This window comes from Drosophila virilis, chromosome 5 (assembly GCF_030788295.1).
Source record: "Drosophila virilis strain 15010-1051.87 chromosome 5, Dvir_AGI_RSII-ME, whole genome shotgun sequence".
Lineage (NCBI taxonomy): Eukaryota > Metazoa > Arthropoda > Insecta > Diptera > Drosophilidae > Drosophila > Drosophila virilis.
This window is the reverse complement of record NC_091547.1, coordinates 15,088,660-15,105,453: the sequence shown is the minus strand read 5'-3', so window position 1 is coordinate 15,105,453 and position 16,794 is coordinate 15,088,660. Positions and strand designations below refer to the sequence as shown.

Here is a 16,794-nt window from a genome sequence, read left to right as displayed (position 1 = left end):
ACAATGGCATAACGGTTCATGTGACTGTAAGGCGCAGTGGCAGCCACTGAGGGGGACGCATTTCTAGCTAATGAACAGGCAATCCCCCTTTAAAGCACGTCCCAGTCGCGAGCGAGCGGGTGGCAGCTGGAAGGCGCAGTGGTTACAACGCTGACGTCCCGAATGAAAATGCATTTTAATTAGGGGTTTTTGTTGGCTTTTGTTTTTAGTACTTTTTTTTAATGGTGCTGGTGCTGCGCTGCTTTAGCTTCGTTCATTAGTTGAATTGAGGCGCAGAGTTGCCAAGTTGCGAAAAATACCAAGAACAAAATGCTAAATCGGTTTTGAAGTAAGATATCGTAATTTAAATCAAGTTGATATTAATAGCTCCGAAAGAGAGAATAAAAATGCAGTAATCCTTGGCTAAAACCACCTACATGGTCGGAAAATCAGTGTAAAAATAATTCAAAAGATTGTAAGATATATATGCATTGCATTATAGATAAAGAAAACTAAAGAAAAATATTTACTGCCTTCAACATGAATAAAATATGATGCACTAATTGAAAGAAGTAATTACACTCAACAGCTTTTTGGTATCGCCTGGCAACCCTGAGGAGCCAAACGATAAGCGTACCCAATGGCACATTGCAAAATGTGGGAGGTGGGGCTGGCGGTCTTCAATGACTGTGCGCCGTAGCTAAAGCCGGTGCCAGTGCTGCCTGTGCTGGGCTCGGTAGCTCAGGTAGCTCATAGAGCCGCCCGGCTACCAGAGGCAGACATGGTCCGTGCCTGGTCTCTGCCATTCATGCGATTGTTCCTTTTGTTGTTCAATTCAATTCAATTTGAGCATCAGCTCCGAAAAGGGTCCAATTAAAAAACCACAACAATTAACGAGCCAAGTGAGTTAACTTGGCATAAATGGAATTTTAATTGGCAACATAAGAGCGGCAGCAACAACTACCAACAGCCAGTGAAAAGAGCCAAGAGCAGTAGCGGAGTGACTCGTCGAGTGCCGATAAGTGAGTGCAGCAATCGGGGGGCGCGAGCGAACAAGCGACAGAGAGAGATAGAGAGAGAGGGATAGAGAGTGGTGAGTTTATTGGAGAAAGGGAGAGAGGGTTGGGGAGGGGGAGGGGGAGGGGGCCTGTCTCGTTACGAGCCGGGAGTAGTTAAGTAAATGAGCATTTTGTTTCACTAATGAACACTAATGAATGCCGGAGACAACACTTGGGTTAAGCTGTGTGTGTGCGTATATCTGTATGCGTGTGTGTGTGTATGTGTGTGCCCGTGTCTGTTAGTGTGTGTGTGTGTGCCTTTGTTGGTTTGGGGTTTTGTGTTGTTAATTAATAAACACGAAAGCCGGGCCAGGCAAGGCCCATTGTGTGTCTGTATTTGTGTGTGTGTGTGTGTGTGCCCAGTTTTGAAGGGGTTAAAATAAGCAATTAGTTGGATTTTCAACTAGGCGCACAGCAAATGCAGAGCCGTCGAAACTGGCAACCGGCAACTGGCAACAGGCACAACAGGCAACTTTGGGAGGCAAGCCGACGACAACATGAAAAACTTTCAAACTGTTGCCGACCAACGCTGTCGACGTCGCTTCTTCTAACGAGCAGCGGATGGGAACAGCCGCTGTCGCCGCCTCCGCCGCCGCCTCCGCTGCTGCTGCTGCTGCTGCTTGGGGTCGTCGAGTTAACAGCGCGAGAGCAAACCGAACACGAGGGACGAACGTAGTCGTCGCTGCGGCACGTAAGCCTGCCACGCATAGCCCCTGACATCGAGGCACTCTCTGTCTGTGTGGGCGAGCGAGCGGTCGCGCAAAGCTTTTCGGCTGGCCCTTGCGGTTTCTGTTGGCTTAATTAGTGTGTGCCGTCTGTGACGTTGGCGTTGGGTTTGTGCGTGTGGCATGCCACAGGTGGCCCATTAAGTCTTTAAAATGCGTTGCGTGTCCTGTGTATTTTTGACACACTTTGTTGCAGTTAATTATTTTCGGGAGTCGGGAGTGCACGACTAGGAGTTACCCTGATTAATCTGGCTGTTGTCGGTAACTTTATCATGGAAGGAGGAATGGAAAAAATATACAATAGTATAGCTTAAACACAATAATATAACTCAAAAGGCATCATGGGTTAAAGCGTGGACTTATGATCCCAACAGTGGAAACCTTTTTTATTGATTTATGGACCACTGTGCAGTGTATAGCACCTAAGATAGCGGTTCTTACTTTTTTTGTTAATTAACTTACGTAAGGTATTTTTAAAATTGATCAGGCAAACAACAAGCCCGCATATAAATCTAACTTATGACTAAAAAAGGGAAAAACAAATTTACGTCTTAATTATACCCTGTACATGGGCAAATAGGGTATAATGCCAAGGTATGTAACATGGCGTGGGAACCCCGTAAAGACATACGTTCTTGATTTATACGAAAAGTAGAGTCGATCTAGGTCCGTCTATCAGTCCATTCGTACGTATATAAAACCGGCTCGATCTCGGGCACTGTAAGAGCTAGACACCTAAAAATTTAAACGTAGGTTCTATAAAGATTAAGCTTACATAAAATGCTCAATTACTTACCCCATTTTGTACTAATCGATAAAAATCCATCTCGTAATCTTGTTTTCCGAACATATCTCGACGATTATAATAGCTTGAGACTTCCGTGTAGGGTATACTCAGCGTCATAATTTTTCACTTTCTGGGTTGAGGGTGGAAGAAGCAGAGTCAACGCTTTAAGTTCTCACTTTGGAGGCAGCAAGAATTGTTGTAACAGCAGGGTATTGTTGTAGTCGTGCACTCCCGCCTAAATCAGTCTTGCTTGTTTTGTTCGCATTACGCTGCAAATCAAAGACCTATGAATCACAGAAATGCTGGCAATCAAGATCAAGCCGTCGATTATAATGGGCATATTTACAATGACAGCTTGGCTTGAAGACAGCTTGCGGAACCGCTTCACCTGGTAGCTGTTAGACCTGGTGTTTAATTTGTGATCTTATATGGCAAAGCGCCAGCGACGCGAACTCGTCTAGTACGGTTGTCATTGGCAATGCTAAACAACAATAACAACAAGATGCCAGCCCGTGGAGGAGGAGCTGAAACTGCGAACCCGTTTCGTCTGGCGAAAGAAAACAAACGGCTGAGTTAACCTGACGTCATCGATTTAAATTACGTGTGGGTCGCCGGAGCAAGCAAAAACAATCATTTACACGCCAAGGTTTACAGTGAAATCATATTTTAGAATATCACAGCCGTTGCGACAAGTCAATCGAATTTTGAAACTCGCCGAACGAGCATCGCAATCGCAGCAAATCGAAGCGGAAGCTGGAACTGAAATTGGACTAAGGAATATGTCGCTGCGCAAGAAGGAGGACTATATACCCATCAAGTGTGAGGGCTGGAATGGCAAGTTTGTGTATCCCGATGGCGCTGTGAACAACGTGTCGAAAATCCGTCGCCAGAATCAAAATGTGACCAATACCAACAATTTCTACGGCTTCAATACGGAGCCAATTGTCCTGCCCACCGCCTGGGATGGCACCTTCGTCAAGGGCGGCGAGACGCGCATCAAGCCCGAACGCAATCGTTCCGATGATCAGGATTACTTTGACTACAACACGGATCCCACCATATTGTCGCCCGTGTGGAATGGTGAATTTGTCACCGATCCAAACGATGTGCGCATCAAGCCGGAACGCAACTTCTCCGATGCCCGGGACTATGCCGAGGCAAGTCGCTTCAAGCTGGTCCAGCACTGAGAGAAAGTGCCAGTGAAAGTAATTGTGTGCGTGTGCGTGTGTGTACTAACAGCTCGAGGTTCTACGGATCTTCAACTTGATCTTGATCTGTTCTTGAGCAAACCCAAACTAATTGCAATATATTTCATGTTCTCTTGAGTTTTGCATTGAAATTAACCCTAGCCTTGTGTTTGAGTTGTATTTTTATGAATATTTATTTTTACATTTAATAAAAAAAAAAACTGCGAAAAAAAAACTGTACGAATATTTATTTTTACACCCAATAACAAATAATTGTGGAAAAAAAAAACTGAAAGCATTTGAAAGTTTGCATTCGGGTGGGCGTTCGAGTTAAATATTTTTACTGGCCTTTTACGGTTGCGCCAGGTGATCGTATCGATCAAGTTGGCGAATACATAATATATATATATATATATATACATATATATATGCTATACTTATACAATAGAGCGACCTATTCGAGCCCTATATGGAAACTTTTTCTAGACTTTTCTGCCGTAGAACCAAATACATATACTCGAAATTAATTTTCAATCATTTACTATATTATATTGCGGCTCTTGAGCTATTTAACAAAAACTTTCATTGATATTGTGATTGACAAACAATTGTATCTCATTACAGAATGATGAAATTATAGCTGACATTCTGTCAAACTCAATTCGAATCTGCTAATTGAAAAAAATTACACCCAGCTTTGAAACGCGAACATTGAGTAAATCTCATGTGAGAACCTGCTAGAAGTAAACACGAGCCAGACGAAAGGCATTCTAAATGCCTCTACTCTTATAGCTTATAAGGTTTTTTTAGTGTACTAAATACACACCAATATCTTATCATTACACCATAAGGTTTATAGATAAGAAGTGGCTGGGAGTGATCGACTAGTGTATACCCTTAGCTGCTCTTGTTGACCAAACCTTAATACATTTTTTAATGGCATAAATATGTCATCCAAATGTGTGCAAATCCTAAGCCCAAGGCTGGGCCTACCAAACATCTGAAAGATTTCAATATCGATTTTTTTTTAATCATAAAAAATTGAAATGATCTGCGGCTGCAATAGAAGTCATATCAATCAAATAATATACTATATTTCAGCTTTTACCCGCGCCTATGTTTATTTATGAAATAAATTTTAAATTTTTTGTATACCTAAATATTGCAATTTCTATTGATATATTTCTGAGTGCGAGTCAAATATGCCACAAAAAACTTTTATGTGGTAAGGAAAATTGTTCTATTGCAGTGGAATGACGAATTTACCTTTATGAAAGAAAGTTTAGTTATTAACTTATTAAAACCTTGCTAATTTGGAAAATAAAGGGTCGTAATGTTATAAAATATTTTGTAAATGAACAAAAAAAAAAAAACCTCGATTGACCCCGACGTGAATCGAACACGCAACCTTCTGATCTGGAGTCAGACGCGCTACCGTTGCGCCACGGAGTCCTCAAATATAGGGTTGCAAATTGAGTATTTCAACTTGCCTTAACGCATCTTATGTTTTCACCACTGAATGTATTTAAGAGCGCTGCCACCTAGTTTAAATCACGAGATGCCACTTTTCATTGTTTCACATATATAATCTTTGTAGCAAACAACAATTTCAAATTATTCTTAAATCATATTTGTACATATGGACTTAATGCAATCAATTAAAGTTATTGCGGTAACAATTATATATATATATATATGTCTATGGCAAAAGACCTATATGGCATCCATTAAAAATTATCCACTTAATCAAAATTGAATCCAGTGTCTTTATATGTAAATTCAATGGGCAAAATGAAAAACAGAAATTTTAAATTTATTAATATTTACTTCATCTTTGGAGATGAAAAGTACGAATTGCTTATTTGTTTTAACTTCTGCAAATTCAAACAGCGCATTTTGCTATTGAAGGTAATGATATCAATCGATAAATTTACTTGTACATGTGAAGTCTATCAATTAGCTACTAATCGATAACACTTGGCATTCCCTGCATTCTTAATCGCAGCCAACTTCACATCAACGCGTTCTCGGTATAGGTTTTAGCCATTATTTATTCGCAATAAATGCGAATGCAAATGCGAAAAGTGATTCGATTCGCTATATTTGCGAAATAGCAGTAAAGTAATTTGTTAAATAACTAAAGGCGCCCATTTGGCATATATTTTACTTCCTCTATTCTACGTTTTCTTTCCGCCTCAGTCGTTGTGCGCGTGTGTGTGTATATTTTTGTGCGTGACGCGCTGCTGCCGCCATTCAAGATTGAAGCGAAAAAATGGATTTGGCGAAGCTGGATAAGATGAAGGTGGTGGACCTGCGTAACGAATTACAGACGCGTGGTCTTGATACCAAAGGTGTAAAAGCTGTGCTCATCGAGCGCCTGCGGGCACATGTGGAAGGTTCTGCCGGCGGCGGCGATGGAGGTAAGTTAGTATGTGTGCGGGTGCGTGTGTATGTATGCATCACTGCGCTTCTCTTAGTGCACGTTTGTGTGCGTGTGTGTTGTGTGTACTACACAATTTTGAACGTGTTTCAATGTGTGTGTGCTTGTAACTCGGCTCAGCGTGTTCTCTTCATATTGTAAATGCGCCTTATATAACAAAAATACGAATTTTCCATGAATTAATAATTTCGTTTCACCTCCGACAGATGGCGCCCCACTTACACCAAGCCGCCGTCAGCGTCGAACGCGGTCTATGTCGCGCTCACCGTCGCCGGTTGCGGCGGCTCCAGTTGCCACAGAGCCTGTGCTGGAGACTCTGCCGGAGGAGGATCAGGCCACAGCCGAACCCGAAGTCGAAGCAGAGGCCGGCTCTGGACCAGAAGTAGAAGAAGTCGAAGAAGAAGAACAGGAACAAGAACAAGAACAAGAAGAGGAGGACAATAAAGCGGTTCAGGAAGAGGTTTCAGAGGAAACTGACGCTTCTGCTCCGCAAGCAGAGCAAGATGAAGATGTGGCTATGGCAGATGAAGCCGCCGCCATGGAGACAGCAGATCAGGAAGACTCAAACGACACCAGCAAACAAGTGGAGAAAGATGAAGATCCACAACAGAATGATGAAGCATCAGCCGATGCTGATACCGACAAAGTCGCTCACCAATCCAACGGTGATAATGGTGAGAAAATGGAAGTTGACGACGAGGCTGCCGCTGCCAAGACAGACAAGGAGGAGGACAAGGAACAGGACCAAGAAAAAACCAACGAGCGCCGCAAACGCTCGCACAGTCACACGCGCTCCCGCAGCAGCTCGCGCTCACCCAAGCGTCGTAGCGGCGACAAGCGCGATTCCAAGTCTGGTGCGGCAGCTGAAGAGCGCACCGTGGCCGAGGATGAGCCCACTATGGAGGAAAATCAAGTGGGCCTCAGCTGGTGTAAGTAGTGTCCTCTTTAAATACTAAACAATTAAATAGGAACTTCTATAGTTAAGAGTTCCTGGCACAAGTCATGCCTACATTATCATTTTTCATTTTTGAAAACATTTTGCGTACGCATTCCATATTCGCTCTAATTTAATTTCATTTTCTTCTATTAGTTGATTCGGATCTGCATCTGCGCATCGATGCTACCACTTTTACGTCTGCGAAACCTCTGAACTCGGAGATCTACTCGCTAATCTGGTCAGGTGCTCGTGCCAACTATGGTGTGCGCGAGGGCAAGGTGTGCTTTGAGGTGCAGCTATCGGAGGAGTCAGTGCCGGAAAACTCGCATCATTTCCGCGATGAACCGCATGTGCGCGGCTTTCGTGTGGGTTTCTCAACGCCTCAGACACCGATGTTACTAGGCGAAGCTGAACATTCCTATGGCTATTGCGAGAGCGGCCGCAAGGCTAACAATGGCGAGTTCAAAGATTACGGCAAGCCATATCAACTGGACGATGTGATTGGCTGCTACTTGGATCTGGACAGCACGCCGTGCAACATCAAATACACATTGAATGGCGAGGATCTTGGTATTGCCCATGAGTTTGACAAGAGTATTTTGGGCGAGGAAGGCGCCCTCTTTCCGCATATTCTCACCAAGGGCTACGAGTATACAGTGAACTTCGCTAACAATGAAGAACTGCTCGTTAATGCCGAACGGCCGACACGAAAGCGTCGCAAGCAACGCGCCGAGTCGCACAAAGATGATGACAACGATGTTGAGAAGTGGAAGGTGCTCGACGAGGCAACCGCCGATGATGATGAGCCCGAAAAGAAGGACGATGACGCCAAGCCAGCCGCCACCGAGCAATCCGAGGTGGCTGATAAACCTGAGCCCCCCAACGCTGATGCTACCAGTGACGCTGCTGAGGAGGAGCAGACTAAAGAGGCTGGCGTCGAGGGCGAAACTCAGTCGGAGCAGGCTGAATCCGCTGAGGCAGCGCAGGATCAGGCTATGGAACCTGGTGGGTTCAACAAACTTTTTTGAAGTAATTTCAAATTGTTTGACCTTTGTTTATTTGCAGTCGAGGAAGCAGCCGAAGCTCCAGCTGTTGAGGCCACTGAGCCAGCAGCTGTGGCCAACGGCGATAGTCTACCTGAAGCCGAAAAAGCCACAGAAAATTCAGAACATACTGCCGAGCCAGAAGCGTCGGTTAAGGAGTCTGCCAAGGACAGCGAATCGGCAGCCAACGCTCAGGAGGACGACGAAGATGGCCCATCGCCAAATAAACGCGCCAAAGCCGACTCAGAGACAGATAAGTCATCAGCTGACAAGTCACATCCGGCCGAAGAGGAGTACGAGGATGTTGTGCCCGTGCCCCGGGATACTGTTGCCCTGCTACCGGGCTATGTACTGTTGGCTTTGGTGCCTACCGAGAAACTAGTTAGCGGTCCTCAATGCGCTGCATCGCGCAAAGAATGCGAGGTTATCCTTCTCGTTGGCCTGCCAGGTGCTGGCAAGACGCACTGGACACAAAAGCATGTAGCCGAGAACGTCGATAAGCGTTACGAGATCATTGGACCTGATTCCATAATAGCCAAAATGACGGTAAGTGACAAACTACATTAAATGCTCGTAATATTTTCTTTAGTTGTTGTTTTGTTGTAATATTTTCTTGCATATTATAATTGTATAACAACATGTGTTAGAGGGTATCCTGATCTTGAAAAGTATATAAACATTTTCCTGACCAGTGTCATGTTCAACTATCACCAACTATTTGAATGAGACTGTGTAAAGCTGTGGCTTTATTAGAGAGTTACCAAGTCGAAGTTGGAGGCATTGGACTACTATCTAAAAAAAATTAACCGGGGTAAACATCATTAAAACAATAGCAATAGCAACAAAGATTCAGTTATATATGTGTGGCATATTAAATAAGAAAGCTAGGAAAAAGAAAGTTCATTAAGGATCTATTTGCCGTTCTCAAAGTGGAGAAAAGCTAGAATATTAACTTCTAGTCGGACTCCACCGACTGAAGCACTGTTACATGCTTTACCCAACACCTTGATTGATGTATGTGTTGTTATTGGTTTCTCTTTTATTTGTAGATTGATGGCGAATCGCGCAAAACTGTGCACAAGGGGCGCTGGGATAAGGTATACGAGATCTGTTTGAACAGCCTAGGTGGTTTGGAAGATATTGCCATGAAGCGGCGTCGCAATTTTATACTCGATCAGGTAAAACATCAAACAAATGACCCTTACACTGAAACACCACAATCTACACACCAACACACAAGCACACACACACACACACACACACCAACATACATACACACACACAAACATACACAGAGAACCGAACGAAAACCAAACCACGAAACAAGCGAGAATTATGCGTTGATGATGACATACTATGTACATATGTATGTCACGCCCAGGTCCCTGAAAGGATCTGTTGCAATATTTGTTTATTTATTTTTTTTTTGACGTTTTTGTTTTGTAAACTTTGAATATGCATTTTATTGCTCATATATATGAAAATGAGAATGTGAAAGAAATCCCAAGCGCCGCAGGGCGCCAACCCGCAAAGGTGTCAGGTATGTGTTAGGTCCTAAGTTGATCCGATAATTAATTTGTATAAGTGTGCGAGTGTAAGTATTTGTGTTTGTATTTGCAATTTGTATTGCGTAAGCATAAGTTTTAGGTGCAACAGTTGACTGTAGAGGAGTGTAAAGGGATGGCGGAGAGTGCGAGATGGAGAAATTTAAATGTATGTATCTATTAATGACAGGATGAAGTAAGAGGAAGTGGAAGTGGAGGAGAAAGAGGAGCGTGCGGCATGGAAGCCACTGTAAGTAATACCAAAAAAAAATAAGAAACACACACAATTCCAATATCCAGACAGAGCGAAAATCGTGTTGGTCAACAACAATCTTATCATATTAACCGATTCGTATAACGTATTAGCACTTACTATATCTACTCTCGTATCTCTCTAAATGTCGACTACCACAACAGAGGCCGACAGCATATATGCTCTATATATGTGTATATATATATATACTCTTGCTATACAAAAATTATTAAGTCAACTGTTGTTTCGTTCTGCCATTCCGAAGCAGACAACCGCAATAATGTGTGTGTCTAGATGTATTACATCTATGTGTGCGTAACTCCCTGGCGGAGTTGCAGGTGACTAAGACGCACACTCACAAACACGCGCGCGTGATTGCGTGTGTGTGTGCATATTAAATCAGGTATGTGTTAGTTTGTAAGCGAGGGCACAACATCGTTGGGGGCCTGGCTCGGCCCGGCGGCAAATGAACTGCAATCATCAACGTGTTTCTCAACTGGCTTGCCAACCGACTAAATGTACAACCAACGCAACATCCAACAAACTACCGCCCACAACGCAACCAATAAACAACAACCAATCAATCAACCAACCTATCAATCAAACAACCAATCAAACAACCAACCAACCAACCAACCAATCAACCAACCAACCAACAACAACAACTGTAATATTCTTGTAGACGAATGCGTATGCCTCGGCCCAGCGACGTAAAATGAAAGGTTTTAGCGACTTCAAGCGTATTGCGGTTGTTTGCATACCCGGCGAAGATGAATTGAAACGTCGCATCGCCGAAAAAGAGGAAAAGGGAAATGCTTTTACAGTTAAAGAATCAACAATAAATAACTTACGAGGTAAATATTGTCTACCACAACCAAGCAACGAAAATATAACCAAAAAAAAAAAAAAAAAACCAAAAAAAAAAAATTCCATGTATCGAAAACGGCAATTATTAGTGCATAAACAAAATATATATACTGTATATATATATATTGATAAAAGAATATAATTATGTTTAATGCTTATTATGTAACGTTTATATTTAGCTTGTAAGCAGCTGCATTCTCTTATGTATTTGTAACTGTTTACTCTAATTCTAAGCATTTCTTTGATTCATTTTGATTATACTTCATTATTGATAATTTACCTCGAAACATCCACAAACAATCCAGCTGTGCAACGTGTCCACCCCCTCCACCCACCCATTCAGTCCGATTTAACATTTAAAGTAAATTTGCCAAACAATTTTAGTCCGATTGAAGGTTTCATATATCTTTCATCTCAATGTCTGATGCTTAATATTGATATCCGTCTGATGCTATAAGAATATATATAAATTGTTCTTTTATTTTCTCTATGATATAATTCATTCTCTGATATGGGGTCATTTCATCCTCTCTCTCTCTCTCTATCTCACCTTTCGACACGTTACCAGCTGTAGAACCTACCACTTCCCCTCTCCCGCCTTACTCTCTTTTAAAGTGTAATGTGTAAAATTGATCAAATTTTTTGCCAGTGTTGCACAATGCAGTCATTATGATAATGTACGTTTGCATAATCTTTTTGCAGCCAATTTCACGCTTCCCTCACTGGAGTTTGGCTGGTTTGACGACATCATCTACACGGAGCTGACCGGCGACGAGGCCAAGGCAGAGGTGAAGAAGTACAATGAGAAGGGCAAGAAGGCCATCGATGCGGACAGGTCGCGTGACAAGAGATCGCGCGGCGCTCGCGACAATTATCGCCGTGATGATCGGCATCGCAATCGCTACTTTGACGAGAGGCGTCGTGATCACGGCGGTCAGCGCCACGACAGTCGCTGGAGCGACTCGAGACGCGGCGGTGGCGGTGGCGGCGGCGGCGGCGGTGGTGGCAGCTACTCAAGTGGTGGCGGAGGCGGCGGTGGAAGCCGTGCATATGACAATCGCAATCGCAGTTATGGCAGCGGCGGCGGCGGAGGTGGAGGCGGCGGCGGCCAACAAAACTGGATGCAAAATAACCGCCGTAGCGGCTACGATGACCGTGGCTATGGCGGTGGTGGCGGCGGCGGTGCCGGAGGCAGTCGTGGCTATGATAATCGCAATCGCGGCTATGGCAGCGGTGGTGGCGGCGGCGGCGGCGGTGGTGGTGGCGGTGGCCAGCAAAACTGGATGCAAAACAATCGCAGAAGTGGCTACGATGATCGCGGCTATGGAGGCGGCGGCAGCTCTAGAGATTATCGCGATCGAGACCGCGGCGGCAATGATCGCAATCGTTTAGGGAGCAACGATCGCAATCGAGGCAGCAGCCAGAGCAGCTATCGCTCGGGCGGCGGCAATCATCAACAACGGGATTTTCGGCATGGCCACCGCGACACCAAAGAAGATAGTCGCGGTGGCTATGAGCGGTCAGCTGCACTAGCGCTGCCCAAATACGGCAATAACTCGGCCCAAGCCGGCTACGATCAGTACAAGCAGCAGTCGAGCGGAGGTCAGCAGTCCGGCTCTAAGGTAAGCAGCACAGTTCCGTTACTTTTGCAAATCCATCCAAATCGTTTGTAAACTCATATATGCAATTCTGATCTTTTGTAGTCCGCACTAAGTGGCAAGTGGAGCACCTATGCCCAGCATCAGCAACAACAACAACAACAGACGCAACAGCAGCAGCATCAACAGCCCGGCGGCGTCTGGCAGCAGCAGCATCAGCACCAGCAGCAGCCACAACAACAACAACAACAACAATACCAGCAGCAACAACAGTCGCAGCAGACCGCGGGCCAACAACAACAACACCAATACTGGAACTATAACCAGATGCAGGGTAGGTAGCAGCGACAGCAACGACACCCGGCAACTGCTTACTTATAAACAAAACTCGCTCTGTTGTCGCGCCGCTAATAAAATTCTTCCTTAACATTGAATGCGAATTCTTTTTGATGCTGGTGGTTCATGGAGCGAGTTCCAATATGAGTTGAGTTTGGGGCTGTTGTCGATTGACTGTTTGTTTGATTGATTGACTGACTGATTGTGATTATGGTGTGTGTGTGTATCCATCCTTAAGCAGGTTATGGCAACCAGCAGCAACAAGCAGCCTGGCAGGGCGCTGATCCACAGCAGCAGCAATGGATGTCCTGGTGGCAGGTAAGCCAATGCGCATGCGCATTCCCGGCCAAATCAACAATACTTAAGTGTGCTCTAATCCCGACAGCAACAACAGCAGGGCGCCGGCGGAGCAGCGGCCAATAATGCCGGCGGTGGCAGTGCGGCGGGCACTGCGGGCGCCACTGGCAATAATGATGGCGGTGCCACCAATCATTATTGGTCTCAATATTCATACTCTACACAGTCCAATGCGGGCATCGACAAGAAATAGGAGCAGCAGCAGCAGCAACAACAGCAGCAGGATGATGCACATTTTCGGCGTCGCAAGGCCAACTTTCATTTTGAACAACAAGCACACACACATACACATAAACAAACACATGCACACACACACACACACACACACACATATATATAAATACGCCCACAAGAAGAGGGAAAGCAACTTATAGTTTTTAATATATATAAAACAAAGCAAACAAAAAGCGAGCATAAATTTAGTGTAGCCAGTTTTTAAGCGTCTGGAAAGTCCAAACAAAAGTAACCTTAACAACAGCTTCTCGCTAAAAACAACACAAATGATCAAAAAACAAAAACAAAACAAACAAAAAAAAAAAACAAAAACTACATACATACATATTTGTGCATCATGAGTAGGGTTGACTGTTGATTTTAACAATTTATGTATTTACTTGCTACAACAAATTTGTCAGCGACATTTCTAAACCAAACATACAAATATTGTGCATTATGAAATGGTTTATAATTATAAACAATTTGGTGTTTGCCAATTAGCATTCTTTTGTTCTGTTTCAAAGAAAGCAATAAAGGAACGTTAGTACACCTTCTTTTGGCTCATTACGTATCTAGGACAGTACAATTTGTTTAACGTTTAATTATCATTGTTTTATTTTTTTATACAATAACGAAATGCTGGAAGACAAACTAAAAACAAACAAAATAAATTTAACAAATAAATCTATATACAACATACAAAACAAAATAAAGTGCTACGTGAGTTTTTTATTTAAAACAAATTTGGAAAGCTGTTAATATATAGATATCTTATTAAAAAGACGTTAAACAGTTTTTGCAGCTTAAGAAATAAAAATCATGGAAATTTGTTTACAATTCCCAATTCATCGCGTAAAGTCGTGTCACGACGTGGGTTTCGTTCCGAACTCATTTTTAACGCTTTGCACTCTAATGCACATGTTACAGACACAAAATAATGCTGGGTTTCCCAAGCGATCATTTTATTTATTATTTTTTTAATATTAATTTAAAATTGAGCTTTTTGCTAATCTTTATAGAGAGCATACCTCTAATGCATTGTTTCGATAGCTCGATCAGTGTGATCGTGTTTTTTGAGTGCGATAGTTATCGAGCAGCACGTTACCGAGCTCATATCGATAAGAATCGATAGGCGACCCACCCGCAATCTCTTACATATTTCATAAACATAAAAAAAAGAACCACACGCCCTTTAAAGTGTGTCGGTCTTTATCTGCAGGAGCCGATATATACGCGTGTCTATTCACCTGTGAGGTATGTGATACACATGCAAATCCGATAAGAACAGTTCGAATGACGCATCCAACAACAACACAAACGGCGTGACTTTTTATTTAATTGATTTTTCCCACTGGCAGCGGCAAAAGACGAATCAAAATGTTGGGCATACAACTGTTTAACGAAATCGGCAGCATCTTTCGTAATGTGAGTGTGGAATTGATATAAATCTATAAATAAATATATATGCATATGTAATATATACATTAAATGCGGGCATTTGCTGCAGACGCCGACCTTTGCGCTTGTGCTGGAGACCCTGCTGCTGATCACAGTCATTTGGCTGCTGCTGCACAGGCGAGGCGGTCGCCGGCTAACGAAGGAGCAGCAGGACTATTTGATTGAACAGTATGAACCGGAACCGTTGGTGGGCGACACGGATCCAGATCATCCGTTGCTGCGCACACGTCTCGTCCAGTCGAGGGTGGGCAAGCGTATTGTGGTCGATGGACACGATTGCCTGAACCTGGGCTCGCACAACTATTTGGGATTTCTCGAGGACAACAACATATTGGAGGAGGCGTGCAAGTGCCTGCGCAAATATGGCGTCGGTTCGTGCGGTCCGCGCGGCTTCTATGGCACCATGGATGTGCATTTGGACCTGGAGGATCGTTTGGCAAAGTTCATGAATCTGGAGGAGGCAATTGTGTACTCCTACGGTTTTTCAACAGTGGCCAGTGCAATACCCGCCTACGCCAAGCGTGGCGACATAGTCTTCGTGTAAGATCAACAGATCCACAATTGGAATAGGAAATGTAATTGATATGTAACCATTTTTGCAGGGATGAGGCCGTCAACTTTGCCATTCAAAAAGGCCTGGATGCGTCGCGCAGCAGCATTGTCTATTTTAAGCACAATGATGCCAAGGATCTGGAGCGCCTGCTGTTGGAGCAGGAGAAGCGGGACCTGAAGAACCCAAAGAAGGCACAAAAGACGCGTCGCTTTCTCGTTGCTGAGGGCATCTACATGAATACGGGCGAGCTCTGCCCGTTGCCGGAACTGGTCGAGCTGCGCAAGAAATACAAGCTGCGCCTCTTTTTGGACGAGAGCGTCTCCTTTGGCACCCTGGGCCGTACGGGTCGCGGCCTCACCGAACACTTTGATGTCTGCGTAAGTGTGTCCAACTATTTGGCCATACACTCTTTTCACCATTGATTCTTGTAGCGCGACGAGATCGATTTGATATCCGCGGGCATGGAGGGCGCCATGGCTACCATTGGCGGCTTTTGCGTGGGCTCGCATTTCATAGCCGAGCACCAGCGGCTGTCCGGGCTGGGCTACATATTCTCCGCCTCGCTGCCGCCCATGCTGACGCAGGCGGCGATTTGTTCACTGGATCGCTTTGAGCGCGAGCCGCACATCTTTGAGCAGCTGCAGCAGAAATCGCGCCAGCTGCACTGCCAATTCGAGCGGTTCTCCAAATTAAAGCTAGGCGGCGACGCCTTGTCTCCCGTCAAGCACTTGTACTTGAGCGAGAAGCGCGACAGCTTCGAGGCGGAGAGCAAGCTGCTCACCCAGGTGGCGGACAAGGTACCAATAGCATTCCGAATCTTTCAAAATCTCATTGCTCGTTTGCTTTTTTTCCAGTGTATTGAACGAGGCGTGGCCGTTGTGCCAGCCGCCTACTTGCAGAACCGGGAGCGTCAGCCGATTCGTCCCAGTCTCCGCATCGCTGTCAATCGCCTGCTGGAGGACGCGGACATCTCGACCGCCTTCGAGATCATCGAGTCCGTTTCCAGTTCCGTGCTCTAAAAGCTTTATTTCTATTTAACTACAATTCGATTGTCGAATTGACTGCGTTTGCTAGATTTCGTCCTATAACAGCACATTTCTATTATAATTATATTTATACACAAGAAATAAGTATTGTCCCTGGGTTTGCGTCAATAATCCAGTAATAAAGAAATAAAACCCTTATATTGACAAAATCATAAAAAGGGTGATTTTTCAAAGCGAATATTTGTTCAGAATAAGAACAATGAATTAACTCATTTTTCCCTAAAAAAGACCTTAGCTGACATTCTTTTTTACACTCTAAATAATATTCGCTGTTAATATAGTGTCTGCAATGATATAATGTAACGAAATGAACACACAATTAAATGCCATTTAAAAAACGCGCGAAATTTGTCAGCTGGTAAATGACTTACGTGAAGTTGGCTGCGCTAAAAAAATGTCTTTTTCTAGTA

General features: G+C 44.0%; 3 protein-coding genes and 1 non-coding gene across 8 annotated transcripts; 3 read left to right on the top strand and 1 right to left on the bottom strand.

Moving 5' to 3' along the window:
* Positions 1–3,239: 3,239 nt before the first annotated feature.
* Positions 3,240–4,896, top strand: LOC6625408 (uncharacterized). Its single transcript, XM_002049807.4, has one exon. The coding sequence runs from the start codon at positions 3,329–3,331 to the stop codon at positions 3,734–3,736; it is 408 nt and encodes a 135-aa protein (XP_002049843.1). The 5' UTR covers positions 3,240–3,328; the 3' UTR covers positions 3,737–4,896.
* Positions 4,897–5,116: 220 nt separating this feature from the next.
* On the bottom strand, positions 5,117–5,188 carry TRNAW-CCA (transfer RNA tryptophan (anticodon CCA)). The gene has a single exon. It is a non-coding gene; the product is annotated as a tRNA-Trp (tRNA).
* Positions 5,189–5,720: 532 nt separating this feature from the next.
* On the top strand, positions 5,721–13,657 carry LOC6625410 (heterogeneous nuclear ribonucleoprotein U). 4 transcript variants are annotated; one of them, XM_032436844.2, is made up of 11 exons: positions 5,721–5,857; positions 5,936–6,156; positions 6,383–7,105; positions 7,267–8,118; positions 8,179–8,702; positions 9,206–9,334; positions 10,636–10,807; positions 11,523–12,442; positions 12,524–12,752; positions 12,993–13,072; positions 13,140–13,657. In XM_032436844.2, the coding sequence occupies exons 2-11, from the start codon at positions 6,009–6,011 to the stop codon at positions 13,302–13,304; spliced, it is 3,942 nt and encodes a 1,313-aa protein (XP_032292735.1). In that variant the 5' UTR covers positions 5,721–5,857; positions 5,936–6,008; the 3' UTR covers positions 13,305–13,657. The 4 variants fall into 4 exon arrangements, with proteins under 4 accessions (XP_032292735.1, XP_032292736.1, XP_032292734.1 ...); XM_032436845.2 differs by having other exon boundaries at positions 5,724–6,156; positions 12,996–13,072; XM_032436843.2 differs by having other exon boundaries at positions 5,724–6,156.
* A 799-nt stretch (positions 13,658–14,456) lies between these two features.
* Spt-I (serine palmitoyltransferase subunit I) lies at positions 14,457–16,562 on the top strand. 2 transcript variants are annotated; one of them, XM_002049809.4, is made up of 6 exons: positions 14,457–14,581; positions 14,686–14,752; positions 14,835–15,325; positions 15,388–15,715; positions 15,770–16,135; positions 16,193–16,562. In XM_002049809.4, exons 2-6 carry the CDS (start codon positions 14,705–14,707, stop codon positions 16,355–16,357), a joined length of 1,398 nt encoding a protein of 465 aa, XP_002049845.1. In that variant the 5' UTR covers positions 14,457–14,581; positions 14,686–14,704; the 3' UTR covers positions 16,358–16,562. The 2 variants fall into 2 exon arrangements, with proteins under 2 accessions (XP_002049845.1, XP_070066088.1); XM_070209987.1 differs by lacking the exon at positions 14,457–14,581 and having other exon boundaries at positions 14,600–14,752.
* Positions 16,563–16,794: the final 232 nt, after the last annotated feature.